A 21,949-nucleotide genomic window follows, 5' to 3' on the forward strand; every position below is an offset into this window, starting at 1 on the left:
CATGTTGGTGCTTCTTCTCTTCAGTTCACTCCACTCATTTTCTTTAGGGTTCAGGTCAGGGAACTTGGAAGACCATGGCAGAAGCTTCATTTTGTGCTCAGTGACACATTTTTGTGTTGGTTTTGATGTTTATTTTGGATCATTGTCCTGATGGAAGATCCAACTATGGCTCATTATAGGATTTCTAACAGAAGCGTTCAGGTTTTGATTTTTTATCTGTTGATATTTGATAGAATCCATGATACCATATATCTGAACAAGATGTCCAGGACCTCCAGCAGAAAAATAGGCACACAACATTAAAGATCTAGCAGTATATTTAACAGTGGGCATGTGGTACTTTTTATCCATGTGTGCACCAAACCCATCTGGTGGGTTTGCTGCCAAAAAGCTCTTTTTTTTAGTTTCATCTGACCATAGAAGCCGGTTCCGTTTGAAGTTCCAATCATGTCTGAAAACTTAATATACTGGAGATTGTTTCTGGATGAGAGCAGAGGATTTTTCTTGAAAACCTCCTGAACAACTTGTGGGGATGTAGGTGCTGTTTGATATTTTTTTTTAGGCTTTCTGAGACTCAAGACTCAACTAATCTCTGCAATTCTCCAACTGTGATCCTCGGAGACTCTTTAGCCACTCAAACTCTCCTCCTCACTTCACATTAGGATGATTTAGACACACGTCCTCTTCCAGGCAGATTTGTAACATCTTTAGTTAATTGGAACTTCTTAATTATTGCCCTGATGGTGGAAATGGGGATTTTCAATGCTTTAGCTATTTTCTTACAGCCACTTTCTATTTTGTGAAGCTCAGCAATCTTTTGCTGCACATCAGAACTATATTCTTTGGTTTTACTCATTGTGATGAATGATTAAGGGAATTTGGCCTTTGTGTTTCCTCATGTTTATCCTCCTGTGGAACAGGAAGTCATGGCTGGACAATTTCATGTTTATGATCAACCTGGTGTGCTAAAAAAATTTAAATATGAATGGGAATATACTTCAGAGATATTTTACTCATAAAAAGTTTTAGGGGTGCCAATAATTATGGCCAACATGTTTTGGAGAAAAACATTTACTTCATAATGTGATTTTCCCCCCACTTTCAATTCTTTTTCTTCAATGAAAGGTTAGATTTTTACTCATTTTATGAATTAGAGGATAAACAATGCATATTTATTTTTACAATCATCTTTGATCATATTTACCAAGGGTGCCAATAATTCTGAGCACCACTGTAAAACAATTATTCTATTTAAAATTTTATTTTGACAATTTAGTCGAATAATCAATGACAGATAAAGCAGAATCCGAGTAAAAGAGATTTATCTGAAAGGTACAGTTTTTCTATGACTTATGCAGGCATAATATTTAAATATTTACTTATTTAATTGCCCATATTTTAATTGAAGAAATGTAATAATAGAAACACTGTGAAATAGGTTTTTCAATAGGTTTTTTTATGAAAGCAAATATATCTGAAATGTACATATAATTAATGGAAATATTAAATAATAACCTCATTAATTACAATAAATATTAAATAAAAAAAAATAACAAAAGAAACTACATGCACTTGGTGCATTCTGTGTCAAATCTGGATGGCTCATCTTACCCCAAGGGTCTAATTTTAACTTTTTATTTGAAAATAAAAACTATAACTTTTACTCCACAAATCTAAAAGCATTAATGTGTCCACAAATCCCTCAACAAATAGAGACAAAAAAAAAAAAAATGATATTCAACATAATGCAATGTCGTAGATCACTATTTTCCAGAGACACAAAATTAGACAAATTAACCTGACTAAATCTCACAAATGTTGATATTCAGATGAATTGACCAAATTAAAAATAGCGTAGCCATTCATCAGAAGTGCTGAGATGAGATTTTGTGCCATTTATGGCTTAACCCTAACCTTTTTAAATTCTATGGTTTTACATATCAGGACATAATAAAAAAAATCATCTGGTCTTTGGCAGGTCTTAAAATGAGGTAAATACAACCTCAGTTGAACAACAAATCATGACATACTGCACCATGTCATGGTTTATTTAACAAAACTAGGCCAAAATGGAGAAGCCATGTGTGACAAACTAAACACACACTTACTGCTTCCATAAAAATAGGGTAAGTAGCAGTCAGGCGCTGCTAATCAAATGCCTTTGATTAATTGATCATCATCAAGCATGACCAACTCTATAAAAGCAGAAGTTTTGGCAGTTTGCTGGTCTGGAGGCTTCAGGTGTGTGTTAACACAATGCCAAAGAGGAAAGACATCAGCAATGATCTTAGAGAAGCAATAGTTGCTGCCAATTAATCTAGGAAGGGTTACAAGGCCATTTCCAACCATTTGAAGTCCATCATTTACAGTAAGGAGGATTATTCACAAGTGGAAAACAGTCAGGACAGTTGCCAATCTTCCCAGAAGTGGACATCCCAGCAAATTCACCCCAAGGTCAGACCGTGTCATGCTCAGAGAAATTGCAAAAAACCCAAGAGCTTCATCTCAGACTCTACAGGCCTAACATGTTAAATGTTACAGTTCTTGACAGTACACTTAGAAAAGGCAAGACAATTATGGCCTGTTTGGAAGGGTTTCCAGTAGACCTCTCCTCTCTAAATACAACATGGCAGCACGGCTTAGGTTTGCAAAGTTGCATCTGAACAAACCACAAGACTTCTGGAACAGACGAGACCAAAGTGGAGATGTTTGGCCATAATGCACAGCCTTACGTTTGGCAAAAACCAAACACAACATATCAGCACAAACAACTTATATGTATCAACTGTCCATCATGGCAGTGGAGGTCATTGAGTCGACCATGAACTCATCTGTATTCCAAAGTATTCTAGAGAAAAATGTGAGGCCATCTGTCTAACAGCTCAAGCTTGGCTGAAATTGGGTCATACAACAGGACAATGATCATAAGAACACCAGCAAATCTACAGCAGAATGGCTGAAAAAGAAAATAATCAAGGTGTTGTAGTGGCCCAGTCAAAGTCCAGACCTCAACCTGATAGAAATGCTGTGGCAGGACCTTAAGAGAGCTGTGCATAAACTCTTTAGCCCGGAGGACATAGTGTCCATGATTTCTGATAAGAATTTTGAATTTGGACTCGTCTGACCATAGAACACTTTTCCACTTTGAAACAGTGCAATTTAAATGAGCCTTGGCCCACGGGACACAACGGCGCTTCTGGACCATGTTCACACATGGCTTCCTTTTTGCATGATAGAGCTTTAGTTGGCATCTGCAGATGGCACGGCGGATTGTGTTTACGACAGTGGTTTCTGGAAGTATTCCAGGGCCCATTTAGTAATGTGGATGCCCGAAGACCACAGGCATCCAGAGCCGGCCCTCCCTATAAGCAAACTAAGCAGCTGCTTAGGGCCCCGCCACCAGCAAGGGGCCCCCAAGAGCAAATTAAATGACAGCTTGATTTTCACAGCGCTTATTCCCTCAGTTGCTGTTCTGGCACCTCCGTCCCATTACTGTGCAACTCGACGTACATTTGCATCACGTTAACGCAGCGGTAGAGTTACACTCAAAGGACTCTGCACTTATTCGCAATCACAAAAGTTCATTATTGCCATGTGCTTCAAAGCCTTGCCGGTTAAACATTTCATTAATTTCATTCTGACATGCGCACACTAAAAGCCTGGCAAACAACGCCTGAATAGTGGACTTTATCTTTCGCGTCTGATTGCACTAATACTGTCAAATACACACAAGGTTTACATAAACACAGTTGGTTATGTCTAAAGTGAAAGTAATCAGTTGAGAGTAAATCGGATGCGTGTCTGTTTTTTAGATGTGTGCAGGTCTTAAAGTAACATCTGCCTAATAGTAAACATGCTTCCCTTGTCCTTAAAGGGACAGTTCACCCAAAAATGAAAATTGTCATTATTTACTCACTCTCATATTGTTCCAAACCTGTATTAATTTCTTTCTTCTGCTGAACACAAAATAAGAAATTTTGAAGAATGTGAGTAACCAAAGAGTTGGTGACCAGCAACCCACATTCTTCAAAATATCCTATTTTGTGTTCAGCAGAAGAAAGAAATTCTTTCAGGAATTTTCATTTTTGGGTGAACTGTTCCTTTAATGTTAATACATTTATTATTGTTATCTTCCTACAGGTCTATCGGAACTGGTAATTTTATGTCATTATTTAAGTTTTTAATTTAATATTGTCCGTTTTGTACATTTACATTTATTTTTTATAGAAGAAGATACTGTTTATCTTAAGTTATTTTAACCGAGGGGCCCCCGAAATGAAATTCTGCTTAGGGCCCATAAAAGCTTGGGCCAGCCCTGCGGGCATCCAATAAAGGTCTTCGGCCTTGTCCCTTACGCACAGAGATTTCTCCAGTTTTTCTGAATCTTTTGATGATGTTATGCACTGTAGATGATGAGATTTGAAAAGCCTTTGCAATTTGACGTTGAGGAACATTGTTTTCCTCAATCTTTTTACACACTCTTTCACAGAATGAAGAGCCTCTGCCCATCTTTACTTCTTAGAGACTCTGCCTCTCTAGGACATCCCTTTTATAGCTAATCATGTTACAGATCTGATATCAATTAACTTAATTAGTTGCTAGATGTTCTCCCAGCTGAATCTTTTCAAAATGTCTTGCTTTTTCAGCCATTTGTTGCCCCTGTGCCAACTTTTTTGAGACCTGTAGCAGGCATCAAAATAGAAATGAGCTCATTTTGTGCATAAAAGTGTAAAATTTCTCAGTTTAAACATTTATGTTATCTATGTTCTATTGTGAATAAAATATTGGCTCATGTGATTTGAAAGTATTTTAGTTTTCATTTTATTCAAATTTAAAAAAACATCCCAACATTCACGGAATTCGGGTTGTACAAGCATTTAAATCATAGGGTGTGCTTAGTTTGTCACACATGGCTCCTCCATTTTGGCTGTATTTTTGTTAAATAAATAATGACAGTGTAATATGTCATGTGTTGTTTATCTGAGGTTGTATTTACCTAATTTTAAGACCTACCGAAGACCAGATGATTTTTTTTTTATGTCCTGATATGTAAAACCTGATATATATATATATATATATATATATATATATATATATATATATATATATATATATATATATATATATATGTGTGTGTGTGTGTGTGTGTGTGTGTGTGTATATATATATATATATATATATATATATATATATATATGTATGTGTGTGTGTATGTTTGTGTCTGTGTGTAATAGACAAGCTCAAAGTCAAATATCATTACACATCATTATAATGACCCTAAAATAGCCATATAGTGATATGACATAATGCTGAAATTGCTTTAGTTTTGTATGATGGGATGTGGGCATGTAATCCTGCCACCAGCCAGCAGAGGAAGACAGTGAGACACTGCAGAAATTCAATTCACACTGATAATGTGAGTAATAATATTTGATTGTATATGAGTGTATATATTAGAATCCACATAAAAGAGTTTAATAATTTCCCTTTAGTCTTTAAAAAGGTATATGAAATGCTAATTCTGCCAGGCGAAGTGAAATAACCTAATAGAACACAAACCAAAACAGCCATGTTCTGATCTTACTGAACACACACACTATTCATGTTCAAATGGGTTTTATTGTACTCGGTTATTTTGTTTGCTTTTCCCTTTAAAGTTAAAACCATCTGCATAAATGTGGAGGTAGAAACGGATTTCTGTCGAGATATAGCTCATTCAAACAAATGAACACATTCTCACAAACACTGTAAGGGTGAATCTCATGTTAAGAACATGCTCAGGTTATATTTCAACTCCAATCAAAAGAAATAATGTGACTTTTTCATGACATCCTCCCCAATTCTCAGTACTGTATGCAAATACTCATTGTCATTACAGTAACATTACAAAGTATTTATATGCACATTTATATCATTAATGCTGAATGAAAATATGTATTATATTCTCATATTGAGTAATGAGAATTAATGGGAAACATGTCCAGACAGATTACAGTAATGAAAAATAAAATCATTAAACTCAACCCCAAGATTAAATGTGCTTAACATCCATTAAAAATTAGTGTAACAAAGAATAAAAATCCTAAAAAAATCAGAATTCATTTTCTTTACGCATAATTTACATTTATTTCTTTTAGTTTTTGGAGGCAAAATGTGATCTGAACATGTTTTCATGAGATTCACTTGCAAAATGATTTCTTTATGGATGCTGTACATTGAAGTGATGCAGTGATCCATAAACTGTAACTGTTCATGCCTTTCTGTCATCAAATAAATACAGTTTTAGTAAAGTGCTTGAGAGGTTATGACACTTCACCCCGTGACCTCAGTAATTATAATATTTCCTAAGCACAAGAGCCCAGTGTATCCCGTACACAGCCGTGACACATGGTGAACTGATATGAAATCAGTCATGAATGCAGTTCAGGTTAGAGCATTCAGCCAACACTTCCTGTTTGAAATGATTTTAGCGTGTCTAGTAGAAAGTAACATCAAATAATGAAACTGTGGAGGAGTGAGAAAGACAGAGACCAAGAAAAGTGAGTATTTCAGTGAACAGGAGCGCAAACAGGCAAGAATTAAATCGGACTGTAAGAAGAATAAACCTGCAGGAGTAGAGGAACAGCTTAGAGGAGGTTAAGAGCCTCGTAACGTTTCATTCGAGCCAGCTGAGGTTCAGGCAGCGAGCGATGAAGGCGTACGTGTCTGCCACCTCCTGAATTACTTTACTGGTGGGTTTTCCTGCGCCGTGGCCTGACTTTGTGTCCACATAGATAAAGAGAGGGTTTGACTGGCCGGGCCAGTGACCAATCACATTCTGCAGGGTGGCGATATACTTCAATGAGTGCAGCGGCACCACGCGGTCATCGTGGTCACCTGTCAACAACAGTACGGCGGGGTACTGAACACCGTCACCTTCTGGAACACGGATATTGTGAAGAGGAGAATACCTGCAGGATCAGAACATTGAATCAGGATCAGCTCTTTAAAACTATATTTTCCAAAAGATAGAAGAAATCTTAACACTAAACCATGGCAAATTGTCCATGTTATCTCACTGAATGAAAGTTAGAAATGACTTCCAGAATCTGGCAGTAAGGTGTAGGAGTACACTTTCAGTCCATCTCTTATCCTGAAATGTCCGTCTCGCAGAGATGGTCTAAAAATGATCTTCCAAAACTTACTGCCAGATTCTGGAAGATAAATTCTTCAAACAGTGGTACAAGAGGATGTGGTGCTGGTCCTTCAGGAGTCACTCTCAAGCTGTCTGTTTATAAGGCCTATAAAAACCCAGTCTTCATGTATTTTATAACACTTCAGCTTGTGATTCTTATTAAGAGCGGATCATTTTTTAGGATTCTTTACCTAACCTAAGTCTCTGAGATCCTGACACCTTGCACTTCTGGAGACTCCAGGTAGGTTGCAGTTCTGGGAAATGGTGGCGCTGGAGACTAAAGGGTTCCTGATGGTTTCACACTTAATTCTTCACCTTAATTCTTAATTATTTTGCAGTTAACGTGTCTTTTCTTTTCCACCTGTTTTTGTATGACCCCGCTGACCCAATGAGCATTTTGCTGTCCCTTGGTCATGCTTTAACACTTTGCAATTTCTAGTATTGCATTAGTATTGCATCCTTCTCATGAGTATTTAATAATTTTTGACTTTTCAGTCTGAGTTAAATCTCTTTTAAATCTCATTTTGCCTGTAAAAGAAGACCTGCCTAATAATTCTGCACACCTGAATATAAGGTGTTTTTCATTTCCAGCCTTCATGAACAATTATATACCACTTATAAATGATTAAAAACAATATTAATAGGAGTTATTAAGATTGATGTGGATTGGAATTGGTAAAATGTGCTTGGAAAAAAATATGATCAGAACCTAATCAACCTAATAATTCTGCACACAGTGTATATATATATATATATATATATATATATATATATATATTTTTTTTTTTTTTTTTTTTTTAAATAGTAATTTTATATATATATATATATATATATATATATATATATATATATATATATATATATTTATATATTTTAGGGCTGCACGATATATCACATGAGATTGTCATGCGCATTTCGTCAGTACAGCCGGTTCCCTGATTACCACTAAATCGTCTATTAAATGCCGCTCCATTTGAAAGCAGGCGATGGTGATTTAGCGGTAATCAGGGAACCGGCTTTACTGATGAAATGCGCGACAATCTCATGCGATATATCGTGCAGCCCTAATATATATATATATATATATATATATATATATATATATATATATATATATATATATATATATATATATATATATATATATATAGTTACAAAATCACATTTTATTGTCTGGGGTCAGCCTTTACTTTAAGTTTTAGCAATTTTAAGTACTTATTAGTTTTGTTATTTTTAAAATATTGCTATTTAATAAAGCTGCACGATTCTGAATAAACTAAGAATCATATTTTTTTTGTTTAAAGAGATTTTGATTCTCCCACGATTCTGTATAGACAACTAAACAAAACAACATGACAAATTGTTAATCGCTGCAGTCTGTTTTAAGAAATATTTAATTTGATTTTTTTTTTATTGAATTTATAAATTTTATTTATTTTTTAATCAGTTGAATGAATGATTCAATGACTCACTCATTTAGGCTTCACTTGTTTCATTACTGGATGAATCAGCATTTTTAAACGAATCTCTTGAATGAATGATTCAATGACAAATACATTTTTTAACAGTCACCTGTCGCCGCATACTGGTGTAACAATATAATTGATACAATCTTCATTTGAAGTGTTAAGTTACTTTCAGAAGGTGATTTACTCTATTATGATTCTTACTGTAGACATGAGTGATTAGATCCAAACTATACATTTAATTGACATGTATTTATTTGTCTCAGATGTGTCACTGCCTCTGCTGCTTTTAGAATTAAATGTTTCTGTGCATCAATGGATTGAGTGAAAGTAAACTCACTTGATTAACCAATCAAACTGCTCTTTGATTTCAGAGCAGCCGAAATCAGTGGTCCATGCGTGTCCGATGGTGAACTTATGAAACTTTAACATGTCCATGACTCCGACCTGAGCCACAGCACAGCCGAACAGATCAGGCCTCTGATTCACACACGCCGCTGCAGAAGAGAGGAGTCAAGAACTCAGTACCAGGAGAACACAAACATGTGTGTCTGAGTATGTGTGTGTGTGTGTGTGTGTGTGTGTGTGTGTGTGTGTGTGTGTGTGTGTGTGTGTGTGTGTGTGTATGTGTGTGTGTGTCGTACCCACGAGCAGCCCCCCGTTGGAGCCTCCGTTGATGGTGAGTTTGCTGGAGGAAGTGTAACCCTCCTTTATCAGATACTCGGCTGCACACTGAAAGTCAGTGAAACAGTTCTGCTTATTGGCCAACATCCCCGCTGCACAAAGAGAAAAGAGACTTTTCATTCAAATGCAACAAAATGTTTAAGATCACCGGGCTGAGTTATAGTACACACTATTTCTACAAAAATTTGGGGTCGATATGTCTCTTCTGCTCACCAAGGCTGCTTTTATTTGCTCAAAAATACAGTAAAAACAGTAATATTGTGAAATATTATTACAATTTAAAATAACTGTTTTCTGTTTGAATATACTTTAAAATGTAATTTATTCCTGTGATCAAAGCTGAATTTTCAGAATCATTACTCCAGTCTTCAGTGTCACATGATCCTTCAGAAATCATTCAAATAAGAAATGCTCAAAAAACATTTCTTATTATCATCAATGTTGAAAACAATATTTTTGTGGAAACGGATATATTTGAATTAAAAATCTTTTGTAGCATTATAAATGTCACCATGTTTGATTAATTTAGTGCACCCTTGCTGATTATAACTAATAATTTCTTTCAAAATAAAAAAAATCTGGTCACACTTTAGATTAGGGTCCAATTTTCACTTTTGCCTCTATTAACTCCTAATCACTGCTTATTAATAGTTAGTAAGGTAGTTGTTAAGTTTAGGTATTGGGTAGGATTAAGGGATGTAGAATAAGGTCATGCAGAATAAGGCATTAATATGTGCTTTATAAGTACTAATAAACAGCCAATATCCTAGTAATATGCATGCTAATAAATAGTTAATAGTGAGAATTGGACCCTAAACTAAAGTGCTACCAAAGATCTTACTGACCCCAAACTTTTCATTGGTAGTGTACAATTATTTTAAATAGTAGGCAGCATATAATGTATAGTATGCAATTTTCCAGTAATCTATTCAGAACATATGCACAGATCAATCCCTGATTAACTGCAGAATTACAGTCACATGCCTTTATGCCACGTCTCTCCATATTCTCCACCTCCTCGGATGTTGGCCACAGCTAAAACTCCTCCCAGATGCCTGACGAATATCAGCCGTGAAACGCTGAAAAACAAACGGTGAGAGACAGACGTTTATAGGAACAGGAGGGGGATGCATGTGTGGAGTGTGTGATCGGCTATATGTTTTTGTGTTTGGTTTGTATTGTACCTGTAGCTGGGTGTGATGGAAATATTGAAACCTCCGTATCCGTATAGGAAGGCAGGATGGGAACCATCCAACTTGATTCCTTTTTTATGGACAATAAACATTGGGATTTGGGTGCCGTCTTTACTGGGATAAAACACCTGTAAGAAACACAGACAGACATAAAGCAAAGGTGATCAAACCACAGAGAGACAGATGAACAAGCGTGCTGCTGTACCTGAGTGGTCTGGTAGTCAGCAGGACTGAAGCCCTTCACCGTGACCTCTCTGAAGGTGTGTGGCTGCAGCGGCTCTTTAGTCAGATCACAATGATAGATGATCGCTGCAGGAAAGCACAGCACACGTCACTCAATACACACCTGTTACAACATTACCTGATTGTTATTAATGAGTTATTAAGGTTGGAAGCTTCTGAATCTTGACGGACCTGGAGACAAAAATGAGGTGAAGCTGTAAAAGATCTCAGAGTCTTTCTTCCTCCCAGTGAAGCCCACAATTGAGCCGACGTCCAGTGGAAACGTGCGTATCTCCTCCCCCGAAGACAGATGGAACATCTTCAAGACGTTCTTCACGTCATGGAGGAAACACACAAACAGGAAGCTGGAGTATGTACAGGTAGCAAACACTGAAAGAGAGAGATAAAGAGAAATTATGTTTTAATTATCATTATCGTCATAAAAAACAACTGACAAAATAATATTTAAAATTAAAATAACATTTAATATAATTAATAATAATTAATTAAAAAATAAAAATAATTTACACATAATAACATATAAAAAATAATAATAAATCATATATATATATATATATATATATATATATATATATATATAAATTTAATTAAATTAAAAATAAATCTAAAAAATAAAAATAAAATACACAATCACATAAAATAATATTGAATAATAAATTACTCTATATATAAATTATATAAATTAATTAATAAAGATATTAATGGAAAAAAAAATATATATATATTAATATAATAAAAATATATATAAATATATTTTAATATATAAATATATTAAAAAAAAAATATATATATATATATATATATATATATATATGTGTGTGTGTGTGTGTGCATTAGTAATACATTTAAATTCCATAATATGACAAAATATCTGTAACAGAATATTCAGTGAGAAAAATATTTATGACAGGACATTTTTTTCAATATTTTTGATTGGACTGTTAAAAGTGGGTTAGAAACATTTTTTCAGAGGGAGAAAGTAAATACATCTAAATTTGTAGATTATGAAAATAACCTTTTTTTGTTATAATTAGGGATGCAAAGGGGTGGAAAAAATCCTGTAAATTTCCAGATAAACTTTCCAAAAATTTCCTGAAAGTTTCCAAAAATCCTGGAAAGTTTCCGGAAATTCTGGAAATTTCCCGCCCCTTTGCATCCCTAGTTATGCATGCAGATGTTTTGGGCACAATAAGTCCTGTGACATTTATTAAGGTAGTAAATACAGTGAATTTCAAGTTTTGATTTAAAAAAACAGCATCTCCGCTCACCGATGACGTCTTTGTCATGTTGGGGAATGAGCTCTTTCCACTGGCTGACGGATGGTTGGGCGAAGTCGATATTGATGAGTCGATATTGAGGAGCGTCCAGGTTGGTTTTAAAAGTGAAAACGGTTCCTTCATTTGTGACGTATTCATACTCCGCATCAAAGTTATCGATCAGCTTCACCCATGGCAACAAACCTACCATCATTAAGAGAGGAATGAGACACTGGCAGAAGAAAAGAAGTATTTTTGTCCGAATAATAATGTTTCTGTGCATCTGTACCAGTGATTCCCTGCGGCACGTCGTTCAGGTCACAGTACCACAGTCTGTTGACCGGGTCACAGCCCTCTCGGATGGACAACAGCACATAACAGCCGTCATCAGACACCTGAAAACACACAGGCATACATTATTCACCTCAAACACGATCAGAAATTATGTACCGCCTGTGTGTGTTTGTTACCTCGGCACCGCTCATCCATTTTGGCTGATCGGGAAATTCGGCACACAGGACGTCCTGAGACTGAGGGGTTCCCAACACGTGATAGTACAACTTCTGGTGCAGGTTAGTGGACGTCTCAGTCCCTGAGAGACAGACAGAGAGCGTTTGATTAAGTGTTTAGTTCACCCAAAAATGAAAATTCTGTCATTAATTACTCAACCTCATGTCGCTTTAAACCCGTAAGACCTTCATTCATCTTTGGAACACAAATTGACCCTTCGTCGGGAGTTTGATTGACAAGCGATCTAACCAATCATAACGCCGAATCCGACATTTTGTCCGACAAAGCAATCAAGAGTAAGAAGATTAACCTCAGTGGACTTGATCTTTGAAAATGGTGTGTACTGACGTCTTTCCGCATTTGAAACAACATTCCTTTTCCATTCCATTTCATGTTCATTCATGTTTATTTGATGCTATAAATGAACTAGTAGGAAGAGATGATCGGTTCACGAGGCGCTACAGCAATCTGTCACGACACATTAAAGAGCCACAAAACGTTTTTTATTGTTCAAATTTCTTAAAAAATTACACATTTGAAAGCTGGGACTTTGTTTAATATCATAAGTCCTGCTTTGTCTTGTCTGTGTTGTCAGTGTCCTCTTTGCTCCACGATGTATTTTTCACTCTGTGTGGCGTGACAGCGCCATGGCTTGTCGGTCAAAGCAACTGTAACTAAGGAGGGCAGATCTTTGCAAAGGGTCAGTTAATATATTTTGAATGAGCTTTCTGTCCCTCCATTGACAGCCTACACAACTACCACTTTCAAGCCCCAGAAAGGTAGTAAAGACATCATTAAAGTAATCCATGTGACTCCAGTGGCTTAACCTCAATATTATGAAGTGACGCGAGTGCTTTGTTTGCACAATAAAACACAATTTATTTACAAAATATTAATCACAATGATTACTTTAAAGGTGCGGTATGTAGTGGTCGAAATGGGTACTGCAGCCAAAATTCAAAATATTGTTTGCCCCGCCCCCTCCTTCAAAGACGCGGGTTGCCAGCTTGAGGACACGTAACAAGAGGGAACGCAATTGACAATGAAAGCTGAGGAGACTTACACACTGTAAGTTGATTTATCTGTGTTTTAATATGCTGTCATTCATAGAGGTTTGTAGATGGATGCAAAGGCTTTTTAGGTCAAGTAGAATCTGCGATTCTCTCAACCAGTTTGTTTGCAGGTTTCCATGGTTGCAATACGCGGTGTTTTCCGCCAACTGGCAACCTGTGATGTTGAAATACCACTGGATAAACTGGCAGCACACGGTTTCGCACAGACCAAAACAAAGACAGACGTTTCTCAGAAACACAATGCTACAGCCAGACATTCTACTTTGAAATGTGCGTTCCGTGTCGGAATAAGTAGGTGAACTTAGCATGTTTCCTAAATATCTGCAAACATATTGGGGTATTTTAATGCTTTATTGAAGTGAAAATCTTACATATAACCCCTTTAATGATGTCTTTACAACCTTTCTGGAGCTTGAAAGTGGTAGTTGCGTAGACTGTCAATGGAGGAACAGAAAGCTCTCAGATTTCATTAAAAAGATTTTCATTTGTGTTCTGAAGATGAACGAAAGTACTAAAATGACTAAAACTAAAATAAAAATAAAGTTAAAGCTAAATGACAAAAGCACAAAATGACTAAAACTTGAACTAAAATAAAAAATAAAATATAAAAATAAATGCTAATGCAAAATAATAATAAATACTAATTTAGTATATATAATAATACTAAAATAACACGTCTCTTACAGATGCATGTGTGAATTTGTGTATCACGTGTGTTTGTGTGTCTTTACCGTCACTCTTGCCCTCCTGCTCGGGGTAAGAGTTGTAGAAGAGTCCCTTTCCATCATGAGTCCAGGACATGCAGGTGAATTTGACCCTCTCCAGTTGATCCTCCAGAAGTACGGCGCCGTCCACGCGCAAAAAACGGATCTCGACCCAGTCCGATCCGCTCGCGCTGGTACCGTACGCCAGGTACTCGCCATCCTCGGAGAACGCGTAACCTGCCAATAAGCTGCAGGCGTTAGCTGACATCCACACGCTGTAGAAACAGACGTCACATGCTTCACGAAACAAACACAGACACATCCAGCACCTCGTAAAGCGACCGTCCCGTCCTCGGAGAAGGTGTTTGGGTCCAGAAACACGCTGGGTTCTGCATCAAGGTTCTCCTGCATGTACAAAACACTCTGGTTCTGCAGACCCGTGTTGTAAAAGTGAAAATACCTAAAGGACGAGGGGGGGAAAAAGTTTGTTAGTGCTTCCAAAAACACACACATAAAAGTTTGAATCAGTAAGATTTGTTAATGTTTTTGAAAAGTCTCTTCTGCTCACCAAGGCTGCATTTATTTGATCAGTAAAAACAGTAATATTGTGAAATATTAATACAAAAAAAAAAAAAAGTCTTCTGTTTGAATATATAATAAAATGTAATTTATTCCTGTGATCAAAGCTGAATTTTCAGCATCATTACTCCAGTCTTCAGTGTCACATGATCCTTCAGAAATCATTCTAATATCCCGATTTGCTGCTCAACACCTCACCTGTTCCCGCGTTTGAAGGGGCAGCTGTATTTGGGATAGTCGTAGAGTTCAGTCATGCGATCCTTAAAGACGTCTCTGACCTCACACTGCTCCAGGAACGGCAGGGTCAGCTGATTCTGAGCGTTCACAAAGGCCTGGCAGATGCATAAAGCGACATACATTAAGAGTCACATCTCAGAGTCATACGTCACATGTTCATAAGGAGAGTGGACAGGTGTTGTGTGGAGATCACCTGTGTTTTTTCACTGTCGGGATCCTCCAGCCAGATGTACGGGTCAGAAATTTTACAGCCATGATAGTCGTCCACCTGACAACACACATGCATCACATGAGCAGTGAGGTCACCATGGCAACATGGTCACAAGATATCTTCAAGTAAACAACCAGGACCCCAATTCATTCATCCTCACCTTTAATCAGTCTCTCATAAGTTCATTTACTCAATCATCCTTCTATTTTCCTTCATTCATGGATGCGTTTATAATCCCAGCCATTCATTCTTGTATTCATTTATTCATCCATCTATTATCAATCCTGTATTTTATCTATCTTTACATATATTACTATCAGGGTTGGGGAGTAACGAAATACATGTAACTTAGTTACATATTTAAAATACTAAATTTGAGTAACTGTATGTCATTGCAGTTATATTTTAAATGGGTGGTAATCAAATTACAGTTACATTTGAAAAGTATTTTAGATTACCAAAGTGATTACTTTGAATTTAAACTGTGGCAGGCAATTAATGTAAACAGGTGATTCTCCGACTCTGACAGTCTGCAAACGCATCCTAAGCTACAGTTCTGCTTAAAAGTTTGCAGAATATGTAAGATTTGTAATAATTTTAACAAAATAAGAGGCATCATAAAAATTGCATGTTATTTTTATTTAGTACTGTCCTGAATAAACTATTTCACCTAACAGATGTTTACATACACTCCACAAGACAAAATAACTGAATTTATAAAAATTGCCATTCAAAAATTTTACATACTCTTGAATCTTAACTATCCTGTCATTACTGGATGGTCCACGACTGTTTTCATGTTTTGCAATAGTTGTCTGTGAGTCCCTTGTAATTGTAAAAAGCAAAATTGCACCTTTTTATCTCACAATTCTGACTTTTTTCTCAAAATTGTGAGATAAACTCACAATTGCAAGTTATAAAGTCAGAATTGCGTGATTAAAAACTTGCAATTCTGACTTATTTCTCACAATTGTGAGTTTAAATCTCACAATGATGACTTCTTTTCTTGCAATTCAGACATTTTTCTGAAAACTTACGAGTTTATCTTACAATTCTGACTTTTTTCTCAAAATTCTCAATTGTCTCAATGTTGTGAGTTTTTATCTCACAATTATGATTTTGCAACTTCATATCACATAATTCTGAGAAAAAAGTTAGAATTGTGAGATAAAAACTCGCAATCGCCTTGTTTTTATGTTACATATTAGTATTCCAAAGTATTCTAAAGTATTTAGATTAAGTTACAAAACCTGGGTAATCTAACAAAATACGTTACAAATTACTTTTTAAAGCATGTATTTTGTAATCTGTAGTGAAATACATTTTAAAAGTAACCTACCCAGCCCTGATTACTATCTAATCTATTACATATATGAATATTGATCTATCCTTCATCCATTATTCATTAAAGCAATTATTAACATTAAACTTTATTATTCCATTAATGTATAGTCTCTCATGCTTTGATTTATTATTTCAGTCATTCATTCATATATTTATCAATTATTTATTTATTTACGTATCCATTCATTCTTTTATCCCTCTGTTCTCATTCATTCATCCTTCCATCTATTCATTCATGTACTCTTTCTCTCTGTTATTCACTCACTCACCACTGATTCGTCTCTATAGGCGTTTGGATACTGGAAAGCCATTATTCAGTGATCTTCAGAGCTGATGAACAGATGAAATAATGATATGATGAAATAAACAGAGACGAGTGTCGGGGTGTTCAGTGTGTTCGAGAGCCGCAGCACAATGTCCGGAATCAACAGGAAAAGAATCCGTACAAAGACAACGCGTTGGAGGAAAGAGCGCTGAAATCACCACAGCGCCCTCTGCTGGTGGAGTCAGAAATGACTCCTGATGAAGGTTCTGCTAACAAATGTACTAATTCATATTTATGAGTCATGTTTATTTTATTCAGTGTATTCTGGAGCATCAGTGAATGTTTGAAGCTTTTTTAATAGTTGAGTTTGAGTCCCTCAGTTGTCCTCAGTGTGATAAAATGGATCTCAAAATCATTCAGTCACTGCTGGAAAGGGTTCAAATATGCAAATAATGCTTGAAAACCGAAGAGTCTGTAGGACCTGGAGGATTTTTCTAAAGAACAGAGCTCAGAACAAACAAGAGACTCATGAACAACCATCACAAAACACAAAAACAGTCGTAGATCATCCAGGTAACCACACACAGTATTGAGAATCAGTGGTTCACAAACTTTTAATAAATTCAGCTTCTTCTTATTTTCTTTTTTCTTTTTTCATTTGGACTATGTAAACATCTTTTATGTAAAATATCTTACTTAGGAAAGTACTAAATAAAAAAAACAACAACATGCATTTTGTATGATCTCTCTTATTTTGTTAAAATGACTCACATTTTCACAGATTCTGCAAGTGATTCACGTACTTTTTCTTGCAACTGTACATTACGTTCTGTCTAAGATGACACAATCAAAATTATTTGGAAGACTTGAAATAACCCACATGAACCATATAGGCTTCTTTTATGGTACCTATGTACTTTTTGGAGTTGACCAACCCCTCATCCTTCTCATGAGAGTGAGTAAATGACAGAAGATTTTAAATGACAGAACATTTTTATTATTATTTGGAGTAAATATTTTATTCATTATACTTTTGCAAAGCCCTTCTCTGCCACATAAGAAAAAAAAATCATGCTTTGGTAACTCTTATAATCATAATCATGAGATTAAAAAGTCAAAATTATGACATGCTAATTCATAGATGACAAAGCTGAAATTAAGTCAGACTTATGAATAAGTAATAATAATTTTTAGCACCTTTAAGGAACAGAACCAAATAAACATCAGTTTTGAACATATTGTAATTTTTTGATATTTTTAGCTGAAAGGACATAAAGAAGTAAGTAACAGTTGAGATGTGACAAAGGCATGTATAACAGTTTCAGCATCCTGCTGACTAATACAAGAGAAATTACGTAGGTGCCATGTGGAAAAAAAGCTGTCTTTACCACTTTACCAAAGTGGTCATCAAATGAAAGAGTGGAATCGATGAGAACACCAATATTTCGAACCGTCGTAGATGGCATTATCAAGTCACCATCCAAATCAATCAGTTGACCGAATAGTTTAGATACAACAGATTTAGAGCCGGTCAGTAGAATTTAAGGTAATTTGCCTCCAGCCAAAGCTTGAGTTCATTGATGCAAGTTGTTAATGTAAGCGGAGGAAACACTGAGGTGGAAGGTGTGCTAATATAAGTCTGAATGTCATCAGCATACCAGTGGAAGTTAAACCCATAGCATTTGATTATTTGTCCAATTGGTAACATGCACTGAACATAATTATAAACTTTTGTTTTTGCCCCCATTTTTCATGAGCTGAACATGAGCCGAGTTTTTCTATGTACACAAAAGGCCTATTTCTCTCAAATATTTTTCACATATCTGTCTAAATCTGTGTTAGCAATGAATATCCACTAACAACATTTCACTCTCTCCACCTTCAGCTGGTGTGTGGTGAGCGCACTGGCGCCGTTGTACTGTGGCTGCCGTCGCATCATCCAAGTGGATGAGGAGAGACCCCTGATATAACTGTAAAGTGCTTTGGGTGTACAGTAGTAAATATGAAAGCGCTATATAAATGCCTCATTCATTCATTCATTCATTCATTCATTCATTCATTCAACAAGAAGCGACCGTTCCATTGCAACACCGGCGCCCAGCAGCAGCCCTGCGTTTCCGCCATTTTGGGGTGAAAGCAACTCGGCAGACCACTAGTTTCTATGGTAATATCAGCTGCTTTGTTAAAAAAAACATACATTAAAGCTGAAATCCAACCTGAATGATGACAACACAGAATAAAATACTATCGCTAGAGATCATCAAATCCTTTTAACAGTTTATTTTACACGCTTTAAAATTAAAAAAAAGTTTAAGTCTTCCACTTTTTTCACAAAACCTTTGCTCTCTAGATACCCAGTCAGTTTGGGTTAAAATTCTTTGAAGTTCAAGAATTAGCATTATAAACACTGAATTAATACCAACATATGAAATTAAATTAAGGACATGCATCAGAAAAATTGAGAATGTTGGACAATAAATATATGAATATAACAGCTTGATTTTGCAGTGTTGTCTAATGTCTGTTAAAGCAAAAGTGTCCAAAAGTGGGAATTATGGGATAACGGACACAGCAATGCATCATGTATTTTAAGACCATTATGTTTGTAGTGTGATCCATTAAAACATACAATATATATATTTCAATTCAGACCTTTGGAGTGATATTGTTATTACTATTACTCCACTAGGTCTGAAATATATTGTTCGCTGCAAATATGATGATCTTAAATTTATTAATTATTAATTTACTATTAATAAATGTGTAAAGTTGCATAAAATACTCAATAAAGTAGGCTAACTGTAAGTTATCTCAGATGGTTGAATGATTGGATTCCACAACTGGTAAAATAAAACATATATAAGACAATACAACATTTACTGTAGGAGCCATACAATTTACTGGTGACTTAATTTAAAAAAAAACTATTCTATTGCGCTTCTGATTTGGCAGTGAAATTCACAGATTTTGGGTGCGTAAGATGTGAAGGATTCTATGGTCCAGTTAGTATTTTCACCCCATAATGGCGGCTGCACTACCTGAGCGCCATCTAGTGGCTGTTGCCCAAAAAGTATCAGAGTGTCACCTCTTGGGTTCTATACTCTTTGGTGTTAGTGAGCACTTCTCCTTTGCCGAGATAATCCAGCCACCTCACAGGTGTGGCATATCAAGATGCTGATTAGACAGCATGATTATTGCACTTAGGCTGGCCACAATAAAAGGCCACTCTAAAATGTGCAGTTTTATCACACAGCACAATGCCACAGATGTCGCAAGTTTTGAGGGAACGTGCACTGTAAAAAATTACCGTGATTTTAACAGTAAAAGACTGTAAAAATGCTGCGGTGAAAAACTGTTAATTGGTTTACAGAAAGTTTCCGTACTATACGGTGAATAACTGTAATAGATCTAACGGTACATTTAATGTAATTTTACGGTAAAATACCATTAAATTCACAGTTTTTGAAAGTGAAAAATAACAATTAATTGTAAAATTTACAGTGAAAAACCGTAAATTGACATTCCCACAATTCCCTGCGTGACACTTCACATTTGATATATTTTTGTTGAAATAACTCTGTTTCTTCTTAGTTTTTCTCATTTTTTTCTAATCAGTTATGTACATTAGGGTTTTATGTTACATCTAATGTTGTTAAATTAATGTTTATTGCATTTTTAAAATTTCATGCATGTTACCATGATGGTGTTTAGTGTGTGTGTGAATGACACTGTGTGCTCCTTCTATATATTAGTGTTGTCCTCCTCATCTTGTGGAAAAGCTGCTTGTGATGAACTTTGATTCATCATGTGACTCATCACCACTGTGTTTGGTGACTGTCAGTGTATTATAAAGGTACAAAACAGATATTAGTACTTCATTAGGTTGGTAAATTAACATTATATCAGTTAATGAAATATGTTATTTTACCGTAAATTTTACTGGGATTTTTTTTACAGTGTACTGAAATCCAGTGTTAAATATACATATTTAAAATGTAAAATTCACATGTAACTCCGTAAGTATGTTTACGGTTTGATGTAATTTTTACAGTATTGTTCTGGTAACCACAGCTGCCGGTATTTTTCCGTAGAAACAATGGGATTTTTTTTACAGTGTGCAATTGGCATGCTGACTGCAGAAATGACCACCAGAGCTGTTGCCCGTGAATTGAATGTTCATTTCTCTACCATAAGCCATCTCCAAAGGCAAGAGAATTTGGCAGTACATCCAACTGGCCTCACAACTGCAGACTACGTGTAACCACACCAGCCCAGGACCTCCACATCCAGCATCTTCACCTCCAAGATCGTCTGAGACCAGCCACCTGGACAGCTGCTGCAACAATCGGTTTGCATAACCAAAGAATTTCTGCACAAACTGTCAGAAACCGTCTCAGGGAAGCTCATCTGCATGCTCGTCATCCTCATCGGGGTCTCGACCTGACTGCAGTTCATCGTCGTAACCGACTTGAGTGGGCAAATGCTCACATTCGATGGCGTCTGACACTTTGGAGAGGTGTTCTCTTCACGGATGAATCCCGGTTTTCACTGTACAGGGCGGATGGCAGACAGCGCATGGCGTTGTGTGGGTTAGCGGTTTGCTGATGTCAACGTTGTGGATCGAGTGGTGGCGGTGGGGTTATGGTATGGGCAGGCGTATGTTATGGACAACGAACACAGGTGCATTTACTGATGGCATTTTGAATGATACCGTGATGAGATCCTGAGGCCCACTGTTGTGCCATTCATCCACAACCATCACCTCATGATGCAGCATGATAATGCACAGCCCCATGTTGCAAGGATCTGTACACAATTCCTGGAAGCTGAAAACATCCCTGTTCTTGCATGGCCAGCATACTCACCGGACATGTCACCCATTGAGCATGTTTGGGATTTGCCAATATCCAGCAACTTCACACAGCCATTGAAGAGGAGTGGACCAACATTCAACAGTCCACAATCAACAACCTGATCAACTCTATGTGAAGGAGATGTGTTGCACTGCGT

General features: G+C 36.3%; 1 protein-coding gene across 1 annotated transcript; it reads right to left on the reverse strand.

The window, feature by feature from the left end:
• Nucleotides 1-5,599: 5,599 nt before the first annotated feature.
• On the reverse strand, nucleotides 5,600-17,112 carry LOC125278520 (prolyl endopeptidase). The gene is made up of 15 exons (XM_048207766.1): nucleotides 16,944-17,112; nucleotides 15,313-15,387; nucleotides 15,081-15,214; nucleotides 14,633-14,763; nucleotides 14,331-14,540; nucleotides 12,487-12,608; nucleotides 12,306-12,411; nucleotides 12,029-12,220; nucleotides 10,932-11,129; nucleotides 10,723-10,826; nucleotides 10,509-10,645; nucleotides 10,309-10,403; nucleotides 9,285-9,416; nucleotides 8,981-9,137; nucleotides 5,600-6,950 (listed from the first exon to the last, which is right to left on the reverse strand). Exons 1-15 carry the CDS (start codon nucleotides 16,983-16,985, stop codon nucleotides 6,656-6,658), a joined length of 2,130 nt encoding a protein of 709 aa, XP_048063723.1. The 5' UTR covers nucleotides 16,986-17,112; the 3' UTR covers nucleotides 5,600-6,655.
• Between the last annotated feature and the right edge of the window lie 4,837 nt (nucleotides 17,113-21,949).

Source organism: Megalobrama amblycephala, linkage group LG11 (genome assembly GCF_018812025.1).
Source record: "Megalobrama amblycephala isolate DHTTF-2021 linkage group LG11, ASM1881202v1, whole genome shotgun sequence".
NCBI classification, from domain to species: Eukaryota; Metazoa; Chordata; class Actinopteri; order Cypriniformes; family Xenocyprididae; genus Megalobrama; species Megalobrama amblycephala.

Bases quoted from the DNA above. Each gene is read 5' to 3' on its own strand.
- LOC125278520 (XM_048207766.1), bottom strand. From the start codon at position 16,985: ATGGCTTTCCAGTATCCAAACGCCTATAGAGACGAATCAGTG. The intron at 14,541-14,632 runs GTGCTGGATGTG...GCTTATTGGCAG, and splicing joins CGGGACGGTCGCTTTACGAG to GTTACGCGTTCTCCGAGGAT. The intron at 9,417-10,308 runs GCATGTGACTGT...CTCTTTGTGCAG, and splicing joins TGGAGAGACGTGGCATAAAG to CGGGGATGTTGGCCAATAAG.